This window comes from Rhineura floridana, chromosome 6, assembly GCF_030035675.1.
Source record: "Rhineura floridana isolate rRhiFlo1 chromosome 6, rRhiFlo1.hap2, whole genome shotgun sequence".
Taxonomy (NCBI): Eukaryota; Metazoa; Chordata; class Lepidosauria; order Squamata; family Rhineuridae; genus Rhineura; species Rhineura floridana.
Genome location: NC_084485.1, coordinates 147,587,334 through 147,608,474, shown reverse-complemented (window position 1 = coordinate 147,608,474; position 21,141 = coordinate 147,587,334). Strand labels below are relative to the sequence as shown.

The 21,141-nt window shown below is 42.7% G+C and overlaps 1 protein-coding gene across 7 annotated transcripts in view; it reads left to right on the top strand.

Moving 5' to 3' along the window:
• Window positions 1-21,141, top strand: part of HMCN1 (hemicentin 1) — a 393,372-nt gene that overhangs the window by 253,333 nt on the left and 118,898 nt on the right. For all 7 annotated transcript variants that reach the window (XM_061634028.1, XM_061634030.1, XM_061634029.1 and 4 more), the window contains 10 exons: window positions 839-1,042; window positions 2,603-2,716; window positions 8,466-8,653; window positions 9,367-9,463; window positions 15,048-15,209; window positions 16,917-17,030; window positions 17,178-17,380; window positions 19,048-19,129; window positions 19,388-19,519; window positions 20,914-21,063. In XM_061634028.1, the coding sequence (XP_061490012.1) occupies window positions 839-1,042; window positions 2,603-2,716; window positions 8,466-8,653; window positions 9,367-9,463; window positions 15,048-15,209; window positions 16,917-17,030; window positions 17,178-17,380; window positions 19,048-19,129; window positions 19,388-19,519; window positions 20,914-21,063 (1,446 nt within the window). The remainder of the gene's footprint in view (window positions 1-838; window positions 1,043-2,602; window positions 2,717-8,465; window positions 8,654-9,366; window positions 9,464-15,047; window positions 15,210-16,916; window positions 17,031-17,177; window positions 17,381-19,047; window positions 19,130-19,387; window positions 19,520-20,913; window positions 21,064-21,141) is intronic.

Sequence of the window (21,141 nt, the reverse complement as noted above, 5' to 3'; positions counted from 1 at the left end):
GGTCTGTCTGTCTATCTAGCTAGCTAGCTAGCTAGCTATGGTGATAAGTGAGACTCACAAGAATGATTTGTCTCTGTTTACTTAATATAAAGTTAACAGCAATCATTTGTCTTATACTATGAATCAGCAAAGTGGGTGGCTAGCATGCAATTACACTGGGATCAAAAATGGAAGGAAGGCAAAAGCAGGGCTGGAGACAACTTCCGTGGGGTGCTGAAAAGTCTTGGAATATTGTATGGACCCAGTGCCTTCCCACCACAAGTCCCCCTTTCCAAAACTAGTGGAGAATGAGGGCTGTGGTGTGTACATGCCGTGCCCTGGGGCAGCATACAGGTGTGAGTTCTAAAATAGTTGGGATGGGAATTAGATTAGAGAGCAGCAAGCAGCTTGTTCATCTATTTATCTGAAAGCGATCTATGAAGAAGTTAGTGTACTTGCAGGTGGGGAAAGAGGCATTCAGATAAATACCCCACTGAGTACAATGCCTACGATGATGAGTAATTTAATTACAATTGAATTAGTAATCCCAAAGGTTTAAATACAGCACCTCATGCACTACTTAGGGTTGAACATTTGTACTAGGTGATGGAGAAACTGAAGCACTTGTGGATAAAATTATCTGTGTTAAAGGTGTGGAGCTTTTTGTGGTTCCAAGGATTGTGCCTGAGAAAAAACGGTATGGGGTATTTTCTACACATTTAACGGCTTCTTTGTTTCCTGAATCTTTTAATTTATCATTAAAATTGTTTTCTATGGCTGAACTAATTTTTTTTGAAGTTCAGGATTAAATGTCTCATTCTCTTTTTTGTCTGTCTGTTGCTTGTGTCATCTATCACAGTCCCTCCTAATTTCCGAAAACCATCTGGAGGCTGGGAAGATGGTGATGAGCTGGGTGCAGGTCAAGGAGGAGGAGCCAAAGATGCGATCTTAAACAACCCTCTTTCTTTATACTGTGAGACTAATGCTGTGCCCCCTCCAGTACTTACATGGTATAAGGATGGCTATCCCCTGAGTTCCAGTGATAAAGTACTGATACTGCCAGGTCTGTATTAAACCAATTAACATTTGTTTATTAAGATAGTCAGTTATAGGTCAGCTCAACGGTCCTAAGAACAGCATTTCTCTCTTTCTTCAAAGACATTTTATATTCAGGTTACTATTTGAAATCCTATGGGTAAATCTTTGAATGCTGCAGCATGCTGGGTAGATGTGCTATAAGAAAAGAAACATTGCTCTATGACTCTTGTTGCTTTTGTTGCAAAAATCAGGACAGCACTCCCTCCCCCAGCTTTATCAGTTTTCTCTGAAATGACTGCTAATGAGAAATGCATGCCACTAATTTGCATTTCTCAAAATCTGTGGGGTTCTTAGAAATCTCTGGCACAATCGGTGTAATGTGAGCTTCTCTTAGAGTTCATGCAAGAGGGGATGCCACTCCATATCCACAGATGTCCTTGGATTGATGTGCCCTCCTCACCTTGGTTTGTAGTAGCGGAATTTGAATGTGAACCAATATGAGCTAGATGCTCATATACTTTCAATTCATACACTGTTTCTTCCATATGACCATTGGCCACAAGACCAACAACAGCCACATATAGGAACGCCTGTCTTGTAAGGCATTTATTTCAGGGTAGTGCAAGATATGACAGCCTACTTCCTAAAGGGAGGTATCATTAGGAATACATGGTGCTCTAGGGCCCATAGTTCTTCTGGTTTATTTATAGGTAGAATTCAAAGTAATGGTTTAGTATTAAAATGAGTAATATTTCCCCCTCCGTACGTTAGAGATCAGTTCCTCCCTTACTTTTAAAGGTACCTCTGGGTCGTACCATCCATATACCAAATCCATGAAGTGTTGTAATACATGGCAGAATCTGCGGCTCAGCATTTAGGGGAGCCTGCTGTAGGACTTTTTTCTTCCTGTGGTCAGCTTTTAATGCTGGCAGTATTTATTATTTAATGTATACATATGCATTGTATTAAATTACCTCCCCCCCCCAGATTTACTTTAATGTCAAGCATTGTTATCTTTCCTAAAACCTAGAATAAGTTGGGTTCAAAATATAAATAAAAAATTAAGTCTGGAGAAAGACATTTTGGAAGATGGGCCATCCCAGTTGCCCTTATTTACATGTGCAAACAGAGACCTACACATGGAACTGAGCACATATTTATTATTTATTTATTATTTGATTTATATCCCCCCCTTCCTCCCAGCAGGAGCCCAGGGCGGCAAACAGAAGCGCTAAAAACACTTTAAAACATCATAAAAACAGACCTTAAAATACATTGAAACAAAACAACATTAAAAACTTTTTTTTAAAAAAGTTAAAAACATTAAAAAAACATATTAACAAGCAATTCTAACACAGACTGGGATAGGTCTCAACTTAAAAGGCTTGTTGAAAGAGGAAAGTCTTCAAAAGTTGTCGAAAAGATAGCAGAGATGGCACCTGCCTAATATTCAAGGGGAGGGATATATCTTTATCTTAGGATAGGCCATGGAGAAAAAAAATGTATAGGTTATATCAGTTAATTCAGATCTTGAGAGGGATCTGTGTTTAGAATGATGAAAAGTTCCTTTTTGTTTTCGTTCTAGGTGGTCGTGTCCTGCAGATTCCAAGGGCTCAGAGTGAAGATGCTGGACGATACACATGTGTGGCTGTAAATGAAGCTGGAGAGGATTCCATCCAGTATGATGTCCGCGTCCTTTGTGAGCTGACCTTATTTTGTTTGATTTTAGAAATCTTATAATCCTTTTTATGTGGTGAAGGTGACATGCTATAAACATTAAGAGAATGAGAGAATTTTTTAGAATTGCTTTTGATTTTTTTAGGTCCATGTGCATTTGGGGTAATTACTGACCCCATAGGGATTTTAAAAGCATGTAAAACTATCCCCCCTACTCTGAGCCACATCAGAGCCAGCACCAGCCTGCCACAGGCCCTCAGCCAGCAGTCTGCCACAGGCCACTGCCTCCTCCCCATGTGTGTGTGTGCATGTGCACCACTGTGTACGTCAACATGTCCCTGCCGCCATTTGAGTGATGGCAGGTATGTGCACTGACACACGAGGTGAAGCAACTGGGCATATTTAAGCACCTGATGGCTGCACACATGTGTGGCAGTGATGTTAGCCAGGAGAACGGAGCTCCTCCTCTCCAATCTGTGCCACTGTCCAGTTGCAGCCTGTGACCCAATGCTGGCGCAGTTTGCAGAGTGGGAGATCCACTCTCCCAGCTGCAGGGGCCGTTGGCTAGTGGCAAGGGCCCTCAGCCAGCGACAAGGCCCTCCACCAGTGCCCAGCCTGGCCACCTGCTGGCGTTGGTCCTGGGCCACATGACACTCCATGTGTTCTATTATAATAAAGAGGTTTATTGTTCTGTTATGTTCCAGTGCCCTTCCAGGTAGATGTGTGTGTTTTAATTAGGCCTTCACGAGCAGCAAGGTCAGTTATACTTAGGACTGCAATATTTAACTGATTAATTTGTTAAATTAATCAGTGAAACAATTTAAAAATATATTTTTTAAAGTACAGGTTTTATTTTATTTATTGTTTGATTTATATCCCGCCCTTCCTCCCAATAGGAGCCAGGGCGGCAAACGAAAGCACTAAAAACACTTTAAAACATCATAAAAACAGACTTTAAAATATATTAACAAAACATATAAACAAAACATCTTTAAAAACATTTTTTACAAAAGGTTTAAAAACATCTGTTTTTAAGAAAAGAAGGTTTAAAAACATATTAAAACGCAATTCCAACACAGACGCAGACTGGGATAAGGTCTCAACTTAAAAGGCCCGTTGAAAGAGGAAGGTCTTCAGTAGGAGCTGAAAAGATAACAGAGATGGAGCCTGCCTAATATTTAAGGGGAGGGAATTCCAAAGGGTTGCCACACTAAAGGTTCGTTTCCTATTCTGTGCAGAACGGACCTCCTGATAAGATGGTATCTGCAGGAGGCCCTCACCTGCAGAGTGCAGTGATCAACTGGGTATATAAGGGATAAGACAGTCTTTCAGTATCCTGGTCCCAAGCTGTATAGGGCTTTGTACACCAAAACTAGAACCTTGAACTTGGCCCAGTAGCAAATGGGAAGCCAATGCAATTCTTTCAGCAGCAGGGTGACATGTTGGCGATACCTGCCCCAGTGAGCAGTCTCGCTGCCACATTTTGCATCAGCTGCAGCTTCCAGACCAACCTCAAGGGCAGCCCCAGATAGAGCGCATTACAGTAATCCAGCCTGGAGGTTACCAGTGCATGGATAACAGTGGTCAGGCTATCCTGATCCAGAAACGGTCGCAGCTGTCTTACCAGCTGAAGCTGGTAAAAGGCACTCCTAGTCACTGAGGTCACCTGGGCCTCTAGCAACAAAGTTGGATGTAGGGGCACCCCCAGACTACAGGCCTGCTCTTTCAAAGGGAGTACGACCCCATCCAAAGCAGGCAACTGACCAATTATCTAAACTTGGGAACCACCAACCCACAGCACCTCCGTCTTGCTAGGATTCAGACTCAGTTTATTGGCCCTCATCCAGCCCACCACTGAGTCCAGGCAGCAGTTCAGGGCTTGCATGGCCTCTCCTGAATCAGATGTTACAGAGAAATAGAGTTGGGTATCGTCAGCATACTGCTGACACCTTGTCCCAAATCTCCTGATGACTGCTTCCAACGGCTTCATATAGGTGTTAAACCGAATGGGGGACAAGATGGTCTCCTGCGGCACCCCACAGCACAACTGCCAGGGGGCTGAAAGACAACCACCCAATGCTATTCTCTGAAAATGACCCTGGAGGTAGGATTGGAACCACTGTAAAACGGTGCCTCCAATATCCATCTCACCTAGTCAGCCCAGAAGGATACTATGGTCAATGGTATCAAAAGCCACTGAGAGATCAAGTAAGAGTAACAGGGTTGCACTCCCCCTGTCCTTCTCCTAATAAAGGTCATCCATCAGGGCGACCAAGGCCGATTCATTCCCATAACCAGGCCTGAACCCAGACTGGGATGGATCAAGACAATCTGTTTCATCCAAGAGTACTTGCGATTGCTGCGCCACAACCCTCTCAATCACCTTCCCTAAGAAGGGAGTATTTGCGACCGGTTGCAGACCGATGGGTCCAGAGTAAGTTTTTTCAGGAGTGGTCGGATCACCACCTCTTTCAGGGCAGCTGGAACCACTCCCTCCTGCAGCGATGCATTGACCACACCCTGGATCCACTCAGTCAACCCCCCTCGGCAAGCTTTAATAAGCCAAGAAGGGCAAGGGTCTAGAGGACATGTTGCTGGCTGCATCATCGCAAGCACCTTGTCTACGTCATCAGGACGCATCAACTGAAACCGTTCCCATGAAGTTGCAACAGACGTTGCACTGGACACCTCATTGGGGACAGCAGATGTGAATGAGGCATCAAGACTGCTGTGGAGGTGAGCAACTTTACCCTCAAAGTGCCTTGCAAACAATTCACAGTGGGCTTCCGAAGGGTCTAAGTCTCCATTTCCTGGAGTTGATGTCAACAGACCCCTGACAATACGGAAAAGGTCCACTGGATGGCTACTTGAGGATGCGATGGAGGCAGAGAAGTGGGCCTTCTTGGCTGCCCTCACCGCCACACAGTAGGCACAGTTATGATGTTTTACTCATGCCTGATCAGCCTCATAGCACGTCTTTCACCACTTGCGCTCTAGCTGTCATCCAGCCTGTTTCATTGCCCTTAGGTCACTGGTGTACCAAGGTGCAAACTGGGCTCCACAATGCCAGAGAGGGTGCTTGGGGGCAATCGTGTCAAGAGCCCGACACTCCTCGCTGTTACACAGCATGACAAGGGCTTTAACAGGGTCATCTACTCTATCTACTGGGAACTCCCCCAGGGCATTCAAGAATCCTGTGCATTCCATTAGTCTCCCGGGGGGACCATCTTAATCTGTCCACCTGCAGGGGAAGATCGGAGCCATAAGTCTAAACTTTACCAGGAAGTGGTCTGACCATGACAATGGGGTGACATCCACCCCCCTATTTCCAAACCACCCCTTCCTCCATCTGGAGCAAAGACCAAGTTGAGGGTGTGCCCTGCCCTATACGTTGGGCCAATGACAACTTGAGACAGCCCCATGGTCATCATGGAGGCCTTGAAGTCCTGAGCTGGAACACCAGAGGCAGCCTCAGCACGGACATTGAAAACACCCAGGACTATCATTCTGGACTCCTCCAATACCACAGCCAAGATGGCCTCCCCCAGCTCAGTGAGAGAAGCTGCCAGGCAGCAGGATGGACAGTACACCAGCAACAACCTAGTTTACTGTCTCCTTGGCCCAACACCAGGTGCACACCCTCACAGCCAGCTCCAAGACAGACTGGTTTCCTGGTGACAGAGATGGAAGTTCTGTAGACCACAGCAACTCCTCCCCCTGTCCCTGTAGCCTGTGTTGGTGTTGCACTGAGTATCCAGGTGGGCAAAGCTGCATCAGATCAACTCCTCCCAGCTCACACACCCAGGTCTTGGTAATATGCACCAAATTGGCACCTTCATCCACAATCAAATCATGAATGACAGTGATCTTATTGTGTACCGATCTGGCGTTAAACAACACCCACAGCAGATGAGCAATGAGAAACCCATCCATGGGAGGAGTGGAACAAGGCGTAGATAGCCTTGCCCTCATTTTCTATTGTGGTTCACCACATCCCCATGGCTATACTTCCCTCTACTTGTGATCACTGAATTTGGGGTGGCATCACCCATGTTCCTCCTTACTAATACTTCTCCTTTTGTTGTTATGTGCCTTCAAGTCAATTACAACTTATGGCCGCCCTATGAATCAAGTGACCTCCAATAGCATCTGTTATAAACCTGCTTGTTCAGATCTTGTAAGCTCAGGTCTGTGGCTTCCTTTATGGAATCAATCCATCTCTTGTTTGGTCTTCCACTTTTTCTACTCCCTTCTGTTTTTCCCAGCGTTATTGTCTTTTCTAGTGAAAGACCTCCTTCTAAACACCTGATATGGACCCAATAAGAGCCCACCAACAAAACTTACCTGAACCAGTTATCCCAGTAGGCTTCTGAGAGAATTGGGAACAGTCAGAGCCACTCACACAGGGCCCCATCTCACACTCAGGGAGGGCCAGCCTTCTGCCAGTTGCAGACTGTCACTCTGAAGGCATCTGGTCACTTTCTCCTATCAGTTCAGTTCACTGCACATGCTCTCGCCCTGCGCAGGAACTACACACGTGCCATATGCCCTTCCCACTACCACTCTCCTCTAGATTGGTTAAAAGAAGAAGAAGAAGAAGAAGAAAAGAAATAGAAGGGGGTAACACCCTTGCCCTTGGGACTCCCTAAGGGACTACCCAAGGGATAATCTCTTTTGGTGTCTCCCCTTCTGTGGCGATCTGGACTTTTATGCCCCCTGACCCAGCCAGGAGCTGATGCAAGAGGCTGCAAGATTAAGAGTCAGGCAGGTGGTCCCAATCCTTGCAGCACTTACCAGTGACTTCAGTTGTCTCAAGAGGCAGCAACCCAGAGGAGCAAGCAAGCAAGCACCCAGATACTCACTCCCAGGGCAGGTCTTCTGCAGTCCTCCAGTGCTGCAGCTGTTCCCCTGCAGGTTGGAGTATTAAAATTATTATTCCCATGTGCTACTGTTGTTGTTAATGTTAATCACTTGTTACCCAAAGGCCTCCAAGTGACTTACAGCATTGTTAATAACAAAAGTAAATGTACCATACCATTAAAACAACAACAACCCCCATGCAACCACAGAAAGCTTTGGTAGCACACTAATACAAACAACGTCATCTCATTCTATCAAATGCCTGAGAAATATCACGAGTCTTTACCTGGTGCAGAAAAGATGTCAGTGAAGGTGCCAGGCAGACCTCACTGGGGAGAACATTCCACAAATGGGGAGGCCGAACTGAAAAGGCCCTATCCCTTGTCACTGCCCTGCAAGCCTCCCTCAGAGGGGAACCTGGTGAAGGGCCTCAGAGAAAGATCTAAGGGTCCAGGTAGGTTCATATTGGGAACTATATCATAGATGTTATCATCCTCTGTTGAATTCTGTTTTTAATATGCAGCTGGTTTTATTCCAATACTGTTCTAAAATGCATGCATTGAAGGCTATGTAGTCCTTACCAATGTTTATGAATGGTGGTTTTGAACATAGTGAGAATATTCAACATCCTGGGGTATTAATATGAAATCCAGATTCCACTTTGCTTTCAATCCACTTAGGCAGAGTTTCAGTGGAACTAAAGTAGCTCATATCCAAATGCTATATTATAACTGATTGATAACCATACTTCTTAAAGCCATGATTGTAAAGTCTGATTGGCCCTTATAGTTGTCCAACCAGTCGTTACCAATTTCATCTGAGGCTGTATCACATGTGTAAATGTGTGAGTTGTTTTACATGATTATTAGAAGTTTCATAAAGAAAACACTTTCTCCTTAACATGTTCATAGTGCCACCATCTATTAATGGAGCCAATGGTGACATGCCCGAAGAGGTGACCGTGCTGATCAACAACATGGCAGTGATGGAGTGTATGGCAAATGGCAGCCCTACTCCAAGCATAACCTGGCAGAAAGATGGGCAGCTGTTATCTGAAGACTCCCAACACAGATTCTTAGCCAATGGAAGAACACTTCAGGTAACACTGTGAAGACACTTCATTTAAAACAGGGATGGTCAAATAGCAGCCAATGGACCAGATCCAGACCCCGAAGCTATTTGCTTTGTGTTATGCAGAGAGCACATTTTTTGAAGTAGTACTTCTTGGATTTCCATTGCACGGTAGCTCCTAAGTTGACCTACTGTAGGACAAAATTTCTTAATATCCTTAGGCACTCCTCATATAGATGGCATTTAATTCGTATGGGCAATTCCTTTTCCATTTCACTATACTTTGTCCAGTGCAATTATATCATTTTAGAGATGGTGTCATCCCCTCAAGGGGGTGGTCTCTGCATTTTATTCATTCTTGTTTCATAGCTTCTGTTTCTGTATATGTTTAAACGACTCTTTTGATAAGTCTGTAAGTCATAAAAAATACATAGAATATAGGATCTGCACATCACAGTAAAAAAACACAAACATAGTTTACCAAACAGGGACTTACCACAGCATGTGCATGACCATGTAATGAGGGTAATATTACTATGCAGAAGAGGTACTTTCAGTGTTGCTCATCAGCGTTGCAACATTGACATGCATTTTACTGTATAGTTCCTGGAGAAGAAGAATACTTGGATACCAATACTGATAATTTAGTTTGGGTGCATGGGCACGTATAGACATTTGACCAGGCATTATTCATTTAGGATAAATGTCTTGTTCTGATATTTTTGTCTTCTCTCTCTCTAGATCCTTAATTCCCAAATTATTGATACCGGCAGGTATGCCTGTGCTGTGGAGAACACTGCAGGAAGTGCAAAAAAGTATTTTAATCTTAATGTTCAAGGTAAGAATTGCTATTTTAAGGAATAGTTTCATGCAAAAATTTCTGTTCCTGTATCTTATTGGCCATATTTGGACATCATGATAAACTATGGCTTGTTGTGACTGGAAGGAACCCCACCACCACCACTGCTGTTGAGAGGAGGGACTTGGAAACGCTTGCTTCCAGTTTCAATTTACCACAGTTGAATGTTATGCCCAAATCCAAACTGTTGTTAATCTTAACTATGTTTTGCTTGAAAGTAGCCACCTTTGTAAACCACAGTTTGAAGTTTCAGTCAAACCATAGTTAAAGTTTGCTAGGCACTTCCAGGATAAAATAGTTAGCATCCACCAGGACTTAGACTCCAGTGTTATAGCAGGTGAATCAAGCGAGGTATCCAGAGCACAGCCTTGTCCTGATTTCTTGGATGAGTTTCAGTTGGTACAGCTTGAGGATGTTGACAAGGTGCTTGGACAGGTTCTTGCAACCACTTCTGTGCTGGATCCTTGCCCTTCTTGGCTAATAAAAGCTAGCAGGGATGGAACAGCCGGCTGGGCCAGGGAAGTAATTGATGCCTTTCTGTGAGAGAGGGTGGTCCCTGGCTGCCTGAAAGAGGCAGTAGTGAGACCACTCCTGAAGAGACCCTCCCTGGACCCAGAAAATCTTAATAACTATAGGCCGGTTCCATTCCTGGGCAAATCCCTCAACGAGTGGTGGCAGGCAAGCTCCAGACACTCTTGGATGAGACCAATTATCTGGATCCATTTCAGTCAGGTTTCAGGCCTGGTTTTGGCACGGAAACAACCTTGGTCACCCTGTATGATGACCTCTGTCGGGAGAGAGATGGGGGAGTGTGACTCTGTTGATTCTCCTTGATCTCTCAGCGGCTTTTGATACCATCGATCATGGTATCCTACTGGGGAGACTGGCTGAGTTGGGAGTGGGAAGGACTGCATGGCGGTGGTTCTGCTCCTACTTGGCGGGTTGGCTCCAGAAGGTGGTGCTTGGGGAACATTGCTCGGCACCTTGGGCTCTCCAGTATGGGGTTCCGCAGGGGTCAGTTCTGTCCCCCATGCTGTTCAACATCTACATGAAACCGTTGGGTGTGGTCATCCGGAGCTTTGGAGTGTGTTGCCGTCGGTATGCTGATGACACACAGCTCTATTTCTCCTTTTCATCTTCTTCAGGTGAGGCTGTCAATGTGCTGAACCAGTGCCTGGCTGCGACAATAGACTGGATGAGGGCTAATAAACTGAGGCTCAATCCAGACAAGACTGAGATGCTGCTAGTGGGTGGTTCTTCTGACCGGATGGTGGATGTCCAACCTGTCCTGGATGGGTTGCACTCCCCCTGAAGGAGCAGGTTCGTAGCTTGGGGGTTCTCCTAGAACCATCTCTGTCACTTGAGGCTCAGGTAGCCTTGGTGGCATGGAGTGCCTTCTACCAACTTCAGTTGGTGGCCCAGCTGCACCCCTATCTGGACAGGGATGTACTGCCTTCAAGTTGATTCCGACTTATGGTGACCCTATGAATAGGGTGAGAGGCAGTGACTGGCCCAAGGTCACCCAGTGAGCTTTATGGCTATGTGGGGATTCGAACCCTGGTCTCCCAGGTTGTAGTCCAACACCTTAACCACTACACCACACTGGCTACACCCCTATCTGGACAGGGATAACCTGGCTTCAGTTGTCCATGCTCTGGTAACCTCCCAGTTAGATTACTGCAATGTGCTCTACGTGGGGCTGCCTTTGAAGACGGTTTGGAAACTGCAGCCTGTGCAAAGTGCAGCGGCCAGGTTGGTAATAGGGACCAGACTGTTCGAATATATAAAACTGATTCTGGCCCACTTGCATTGGCTGCCTGTATGTCTCCGAGCTTGATTCAAGGTGCTGGTTTTAACCTATAAAGCCTTGCACGGCTTAGGACCACAATACCTGATGGACCGCCTCTCCTGACATGAACTCACCTGTACACTACACTCAACATCCAAGTCCCTCCTCCGGGTGCCTACTCTGAGGGCAGCTGGGAATCTGGCAACAAAGGAGAGGGCCCCAAATTATGGAATGATCTCTATGACAAGGTGCGCCTGGCGCCAACACTGTTATCTTTTCAGCGCCAGGTCAAGACTTTCCTCTTCTCCCAGGCATTTTAGCATGTTTTTAAATTGCTTTCTAAAAATGTGTTTTTAAATTTGTATATTTGTTTTTAATGTTTTTAATTGCTGTAAACTGCCCAGAGAGCTTCGGTTATGGGGCGGTATACAAATGCAACAAATAAATAAATCATAAAGTTTGACAAGTTTGGACGACATGACGAGCTTCAATTTATGAAAAATGGAAACAAACGCTTCTGCACTCCTCCTTATGGCCACTCTGGCGGAGGAAAGGGAAAGGGGAGTGAATTAGGAAATGAGATGGTGACATGCACAATGAGCTTTATGGGCCTGAACGAACTTGAACTTGGGTCTTCTGCACTGAAACACAAAGTTGTTCACTGTTGACTACCTCCAACCTCCCCCCCCCCGGTATCTACTTTACTGTCTACTTTAACGGCACAATTTTAATGCTTCTGGCTTTAAATCAAAATGCCAAGTTCTGCTGAGATGGTTAGAAGCATTGATGCATATAATTTTATCATGTGCCAGCAACTGATCCATTGGGACTTCTTTAGGTGGTCTGACCTGAAACTGAACTCAGTATGTGAAAGGAGCTGGACCAAGGATGGTTAGAGTCAGTGGGAGTTTTCAAACAGATTCCATTAGATGTTTGATCTACCAATAGGAGTGATGTTGAGATCTTTTGAGAATCTAGAAATAGGGAACTTTTTTTGCCGAATAAACCATTTTGAACTAGATTTGATATGTTAGACAGCTGCTGCCAAAATCAGTGACTGTTTATCTCATTGCCATCCCCTTCTGTCACATCCAGTACAATTTCTCAGTGTCTTGTCATTACATTATATTTCCTCACCCTGCCTGCTCCATCTCTGGTGGCTGCTAACGAGGACTGGGGAAATGTGGAATGTCATGGCATCAGGAGAACACAAAAAGTTCTACTAGACCTTGTGGAATGGTAGGAGGAAGTTAGAAGCCCAGCTAATTATTTAACATAGTATCTAGTTTGCCCTCACGTTAACTGTGAACTCCTGGCTGTGTCCAATTTCAAATTGAAGCAATCCCGTTAGTTCAGCTCTAGCTCTCTCTTAAAATACTTTTTATGTAGGAAATTGATCCTTGGCTGGGACTTCTGTTGAAAAATGGTCCTGGGAACCTTCACAAGAAGGGCCACCCAGCTTGTGGTTCTGATGCAAAAAACAATGTCATTCACTAGCATGAGTTATTCAATACCAAGATATGAAGCATTTCCTGCCATTTCTGCTTTTAAAAACAATATTTGCTTTCCTAATATTAAATAAGAGATAAAGCAAGGCAACATTGCTTGAGCATTAAAGCAGAATACATGCTGTGTTTATAAAATTGCAATGCATTTCCAAGGCACTGTGGGTTCTGTTGTTGATTCCCCCACTATTTTTTCTCTGTACCTCATCTTGGTTACCTTGGGAAACGTCATGAAATCCCATTGTTTTCAGTACCAGTTATATCCTGCTGTTACTCAGCTATATCCCTCTACCCAAGATATTTTCCCCTCTGTCCACTTCTACATCTCTGTTTAGCATGTCTGATTTCTCCATTTGGTTGTTCTATCACTTTCTCAAATCCAGTATGTCCAAGTCTGAACAATTTATCTTTCCTCCCAAATCTTCCTCTCATTGATTCCTCTCCATATCCTTTGACAACCTTACCACCCACCCTGGCTTTATCGTTGACTTTTCTCTCTCCTTTGCTCCCCACTTTCATTCAGTTACCAAGTTGTGTCACTTCTCCTTGTACAAAATGGCAAAAATCTGTTTAAAACTCTGGCTCATGCTCTGTTTATCTCTTGCCTTCACTATTGCAATCTTTGTTTCTTAGGTCTTCCTTTTACACAGCTCATCTGAAACTCCGCTGCCAAAATATTCACCTCTCCCATTGTTTAATGCCCCTCTGCTGTTGCCTTCGCTAACATCCCATTCCCTTTGGTCCCAGCACCCCCCCTTCATTTCAAAGATCTCCATTGCTTTTTAGCTCTTAACTGGAAAAATTAAGAAAAAAAACCTTTTTTCCCCAAAGCCTTGTTTGTTTTTTCCCTGAAAAATTGGAAAAATTGAAATAAATGATGAAAAAATGGATTGTGGAATGTTTTATTTTAGCATGATGAATAAAATGTTTCATTGAATCCCCTCCTTTTTCTCAGTTTTTTTTATGGGAATGGATGCTTTATGTCTGCTTGACACTGTGGAGGACTAGCGGAGACATAAATCATTTTCTTTGTTATTAAGGTTGATGGTTTCTTCTGGTTTTTTAATTGTTTTTTGCCTGCTCCTCATAAACTAGCAAAAGAGGTTCCTTACTGTCCATGTGTTCCTTACAGTTCAGGATCTTGTACATCCATTTGTTACAAAAAAATTTTTTAACAAAGTAAATTCAGTTTCTAATAATTGTTTGAATAAATGTACTTTTAATAAACCAAATGTTATACTTTTATACCAAACCAACTTCTACATAATTACATTTGATGATCCTGAAGTAACAAAGTGACTTTCAATCTGTAAAAAGTGCTAATATTGCATTTTTCAATTTTTCTGAAATTTGCCCCGAAACTTTTCCGGAAATAAAACTTTTTTTTCTATGGCTTCACAGTTTCTGGAAATTTTACATCTCTAATCATAACTCTGTCAGTCTTCATTGCTCTCCACTGTGCATGGAACCCCTCCCCCTCTTCTTTATAACAACAACAACAACAACAATAGATCAAAATCCCTGTGGCATAAGGTCACTGGTGTCAACAGCAAATTTCACTAAAAAGTTTGAGGTGATCTGTTGTACAAACACATATTGGTTTCATACCAATTTAAATGTGATGGATCCCCCCCTCCCCGACTCCTGGGAATTGTAGTTTAGTGAGCTGAGAATTATTTATTAGATGTCTCGAGCTAAGTTCACACTGAAAATTCCCAGGGGTTCCATGGGGATCATGATTGCAGAACCTGCTTAAATCTGTAGTGCAGATAGCTTGCGAGCGCATCTCCCTTGGTAAATAAACTCTTGTTTCAATGTAACAAAATGCAAAGTATCGAACCATGGGTTTGCCTGAGCTGGACAAAAGCAACTTTTAAAAAAGCAATAATGGCTTCCCTGTCAATCTGGTAGGTTCTAACTACTCTGATGTAGGCAATTGCCATTTATACACCACTTCACTGGATGTTCATAGGCTCCCCTGGTATAGACACATGGCAACATGTTAGTACATATTTAAATGTGCAGGCAATCCATTCTGTGTTTAAACATGTCTGGATATGGAAAAACAACTTTTATTACCTATAGGAATCTTTGGAGGATGCTTTAGGAATTACATGTTATAACAAGGGAATACAATTCTGGGCTATCCTCCTGTACAAAATGGCTCCCAATATTAAAATAGCAAAAGACCTTGTAAATATTTTGCTTTCCAATTGCTTGATGAAACTTAATGTGGTTCTAATGGCAAGATTTGTATATCTTTTGACAGTTCCTCCGAATATTGTTGGCATTAATCCTGAGAATTTGACTGTTGTGGTGAATAACTTCATATCCTTGACCTGTGAGGTCACTGGCTTCCCACCTCCTGATCTTAGTTGGCTCAAGAACGGAAAACCTATCAACTTGAACACAAATGCTCTTATAATACCAGGTGAGCAAACTCTGCTACTGTTAATTTTTATTCATTGAGGTATTCCTTTTCTTTTCTCAGGACCCTAACAAGGCTGAAAAGGATATAGGCCCAAATTTATGTTTAGTGTGCTTCTACTCAGCAGTCACTGTTGTGCCAGTAGGGATAGAAGAATCTGTCAATGTTGGTTCTCTCAATCTCTCTTTTTTCCAATCTTCAATTCTCCATATTTCTGCAGAAATGAGTGATTTTTTTATTAAAAATCCTCATGAAAATTCTGCAGCATTTTAAGGTGAATTTCTTCTAATAAACAGATTTGTGTATGTGGGTTTGACTAACGTACAATTTTTTGCAAGCATTTTCTCCTAGTAGAAGGTATTTATATGTTTTTTCCACTAATATATTCATTTTATGCACACACTCCCCTAATGTATGTGCTAGTGTAAACATTGTTTGGTTGGAGAACTGCACTGTAAAATTTGAACAAGTGTGAATTTTAAAGGGTGGCTGTGTTTTTGTTCTCAAATTGTTTCAGAAAGTGCAAATTAAATGGAAACTGAATCGAATTTCTCCCCCATCCCTAAGTGCCAATAATAAATTTGGCATAATATATGCTTAAAGTGAAACCTTTTAAAGAAAAACACAGATTCCTAAAAGCTTTCAAGGAACTGGATCAAGCTGGAAGTAAATTCTGTAATTATTTAGAAGAGCCAGTTGGGGAGTTAATATTACTTTCCTGTTACTTTTTTTAAAAACAACCGTAGAAAAGCAAATGGTTTTTTTCTTAGAATACAGTCTGTCCTACTAACACAACTACAAGGAAGCTACTGATGACTATTGGTGTGTGTGTGGCAATTTCTTTCATTTATTCTTGGAAATCTAGCTAATTTTAGAAGTGCAAGTGGCTGAATGAATATCTATTCAAACTGGGTAGATAATTCCGGTAATTTATTTATATATTTATTTATATCCTGCCCTTCCTCCCAGTGGGAATCCAGTATTCATTGGAGCCCTTTCTATGTGAATCTCCCAAAATTTAAACTAGACAAGTGCTTTAGGAGGTGGTTTCCACTCATTCCAAGGACTCAGGGATGCTTCCAGACAGGGGTTTAATACTACATGTTGGTCATTCAGATACTGCAAAAAGACCACTGTGAAACTAATAATTCTGGATTAAATGGGGGAAAATATGGCCTGGCATTCTGATGCCAGTGATGTCATGTGGATGTTGCCAAAAGTCTACATACATAGGGAACACCCATCCCACAATATAAAGCTATCTGGAAGCACCCCTAGGAGGGACAACATAGCCTTGTGAAGAAAAACATGCAAATTAGAGTTGTTCAGGTTGGGAAGATGCTCATGTCTCTCTAGAAAGGCCCATTTCACAGTCTGTGAAAAATGGTTCTCTAAACAAAATTACTGTATGCTATTTCACGTGTCTCAGACTGGAGACTGGCAATAGTTTTTAAGAGAGCAAAGGCATTAATGCAAACATTTTGTTTTTCATGGTAACAAATCTTTTTTTATTGTTGTGAACTGAGACAACACTAAGATGAGTGTACACCACATGGGCAACATTGCATCTTTCATGCCACCTTCATCTCTCTTTTAAAAGCAATTTTCTCTCTCCCCCCCTCCCAATATGGAACTTTAGTAAAATCCTGTTAAAGCCGTGGTGATCTAGTAACCCATTTGAACAGCTTTGTTCTCTTTGAATAATTTCAGGTGGTCGCACGCTGCAGATTCCTAGGGCCCGTCTGTCTGATGGTGGAGAATATGTTTGCATAGCCCGAAACAGTGCTGGGGAAAGCAGGAGAAGGAGTTTCCTTACTGTTTATGGTGTGTTTCTGCATCTTTGAAATGAAAGAATATTGGCAAGGGGAGAAAAAAAATGTCTAATAATTCCTCTTAAGGTAGCAATTCTTTCTTCTGATAAAAGTCAAATAAATATTTTTTTGTTGTATTCCTTCCCACCCACCCCCAAAGTTCCTCCTAGCATTAAAGACCACAGTGGCACAGCTCTTGCAGTCGTGAATGTGAGGGTGGGAATGCCAGTGACATTAGAGTGCGAATCCAATGCTGTTCCACCTCCTGTTATCACCTGGTACAAGAACGGGCAAATGATCACGGCCTCATCTAATTTGGAGACCATCTCAGATGGACAAATGCTTCATATCACAACCACTGAGGTGCACAATTCTGCTCTGTTTCTTTGTTTACTTTTAAATTTGCAACCCATATTTATAACATTAATTCAAGGTGGCATATGTCAAATACAAAAATATACCAAGCCTATGTAAAACAATCCTTAAATTACAGCAGAGACATAAAAGCAGCAGAGGTTTACAAAAATGATTTAACCATCTAGCCCCAAAGCCCTTTCTGCAGTTTGAGGATTATAAGCAGCTTTTTTTAATGCATCCGTTGATTGACAGATCACTGAAATTAAATTTGATCCTCTTTTCCTACCCACTATATTGATTGTTTGTATGACAGATTAGATATTTGAATGAATTGCCATGATTGACAATATGACATATCTGGGAAAATATAAATAGCTCATTTTATGCATATTGTACATTTATATACCAGCTGAGTTTTGCAACTGGCTTGTTCTCATATAGAGGAATAAGAAAATGAATTGGAAAAGAAGTGCCCCCATCCCCCAGTACTTAGTGAAACTTTGGTTCAGTTTTGTTGGACTTTGCATCTCAGGACTCCCTACTGGGAGGAAGGGCGGGATATAAATCTCATAATAAATAAATAAATAAATAAAGTCTTAGATCCATCAGAACCAAAGCATTGCATGGCAGGGTAGATTTAACTTGGGTCAAAGATATCCATGAAGGACCAGTCTAGGCTGCAACTCCATTGCCATGAGGGGGAAAATTATATATATATAATTTTCACTCCTGTCTCTGTTCTAGAGAAGGATCTGGTATCTTCTCTAGAACAGAGACAGGAGTGTAATTATGCAGTTAAATTAGAACATGTGGTCTGAGAAATAGAGAGATTTGTTCTTCCAAATGTGACTCTCTCTCTCAAGAACTTCTGGTTTTAGAATTCCCTATGTATATGCAGGAGGGAGGGGCAAAGTACCATAATAATCAGGGACAATGATCCCATGGACAGAGTGATCCAGTTTTGCTGGAAGGATTTAAAGACCCAAAATATATGTGAGCAAATATCTAATACACACACACACACGGCAAGAATAGTTAAGCCATCTAGCTATTTTTCTGTTGAGTTTTGACCTTGCAAAGAGAAATTGACTTTGGACAGAGAACTCATGATTTTGCAATGAAAAAAGCCAGAAAAATAAAGCTTTTAAAGAAAATTGGTCTATTTATAAAATGTTTCCATCTACAGTGGGATAATAGTAATAACAATACAATAACAGTAACAACAACAACAACATCTACAGAATAATACTTTTATTAGGACCAGCCATAAATGATAAAATAGTCACCAAATTTTGTAGGAGTCATCTTCAGGCTGGATGTTACGTTAAACAAAATAAGCAAAGGTGGAAGGCAGTTGTGGACATGGTAGAAAAGCCCCAATGTGTGCCATGGTGGTAACCTCAGATATGTAGAAAATGTAATTTCAGAATTGAAATGGAAACTGTTCTTTGTGAGATTGAATGCATAGGATGGGATCACTGCATGTGTGTGGGAGGGGCCCATGTTACAAAATCATACTAGCCCCCTCCAAATGATACTTGACCCCTGATATCTACTATGGTGGTGTTTACTAATTACAGCATTCACTTAGCAAGATTACTTTTTGTAATTCTGAAGGAGCTGTTATTTAGAAAAGTAGTGCTTCCGTATCATTTTCCTTCTTCCATTTTCAGGTGTCTGATACAGGCCAGTATGTATGTAAAGCCATAAATATTGCAGGACGTGATGACAAAAACTTCCATCTTAATGTTCATGGTAAGCATATGCTGTGTTAACTTTCAGTGATGTAACCAACAGACTGATCTGCATTAGATTTAGTTAATCAACCTGCTCTGCTGTGCATGGGGTGCTCCTTGCGCTTCTGAGGATTGCACAATAGGAAGCAGGGGTTCGCTGGAGAAAGGGAAAGGGTCAAACAGTAGAGTCCATATCCAGAGCATCTTGCTCTCCAGAATCAGCAATCGTTCTTTTGGTAATGATTTGCATGTGTCTTACCACTGTCCTCATTCACAGTACCACCCAGCATTGAAGGCCCTGAGCTACAGTGGATCAATGAGACCATCAGTAACCCTGTAACCTTTACATGCGATGCCACTGGAATTCCTCCACCAGCAATAACATGGCTCAAGAATGGGAAGCCACTCGGTAACATGTTCTGTGGCCCACATAGTCATTAGTCATTTTAAATTGTCTGTCCCCTCTTTCAAGATGTGAAACAGAGAATGTGATCATCTATGGATATTATGCAAAAGTAGAAGTGGGTGGACATGCAGTCCTTGGCCTTCTTAAATATGGCACTCCCCTCAATCTTTTCCTTTTTTTTACTGGGCTGCAGTGAGAGAGGGAGGGAGGGAGAGAGACTGGCCATGGCGATCTTCCAGTGCTCTATTCCTTGTGCATTGTGGTTTTCCTCTAAAGATACTTGAGAGAGAAACCATAGGGTAGGGCGAGGCAACTCAGTTAGCAAAAGTCCTCCCTGATCTGTCTCTCCCTCACTCTGGGGGCCTCAGGAAGAGATGGGCAGCAGATAAAAGACCTCCAAAAACCATCTCTACCTGAGCAGGAAGAAAATAGCCTTTTGAAAGTATGGTTCCAGTTGGATCCATGCTTTCAAGAACCTGCCCTGCCCTGGCAGCACCACTCCTTGGAACAGGGAGAGCGGAGTGCTTCAAAGGTGGAAATCCAATTGGCTCTGTGCCTTCAAAGGATGTTCCCGTGTGTGTGTCTGTCTGTTAGTGAGCATTGTGAGAGCTGTATGTATGAGAGAAGAGTATTCCGTGCGTGGATGGGGTGGGGTGTGTGTGTGTGTGAGTGAGTGAGAGAGAGAGAGAGAGAGGAGAGGCAATGTGAGGTGGTGATGATCTTACAGGACAATGTGGTGATTCTGCCATTCCTGTAAACCATAGCTTAATGCAAAATAAATGAACTAGAAGAAGCTGCTGTGAGCCTTGAGCTCACATGCTTCCCCCTGCCCCACGTTTCTGGATAATCTTTTTCCATACTGAGGAAAACCCCTAGCTCTAGCAATATACTAATCCTCTTCTATCTTAAAGCAGTCAGTGGAAGTAATCAGAATTGATATGCTTTGAGTGCCAAAATTAAGACGTGTGCATGCTGTTCATTTGTTCAAAAGCTGGATGCAGCTAACCCAGGTTTCTCAGATGAGGGAAATATGACATAGGATGGAAAGCAAAAATGGATTACTACCTCTCGTTTAGGGGGCCTGAATCACCAGTGTCCAGTTCAGTGTCAGAGAGAGTGAACTGGAAATCAGTTGGCTCATCTGCACCAGATCTAGTAAAAAGGCCACAGGTTCTGTGTGATTCTAGCCAGCCTGGATAGCCCTGTACTGCTGCAATCTGGTGACTCACCTACCAGCCTGTAATTCCTAGATTAAGGGGGCTGGGCAGGGAAGAAAGCCAGGTGAACCAAATGGGGCACACAGATCTTATGTTCCCACTGTAATAGAGCATTAGGCATATGGTATAAACCTCTATATCCTTCCAATATGAGCTGATTTCTTCTTTCTCTGCATTTAGAAAACTCTGCCTCCCTTGAAATGCATATTTTGTCAGGAGGCAGCAAGCTGCAAATTGCCAGGTCTCAGCATTCAGATAATGGGAACTACTCCTGCATTGCCTCAAATGTAGAAGGCAAAGCTCAAAAAGTTTATGTTCTTTCTGTTCAAGGTATGTGTGCGTGTGGGTGTATATACTCTCATGCCTTTCCTGTTGAAAAAAATATGTCGGGATAGATGTGAAATAACT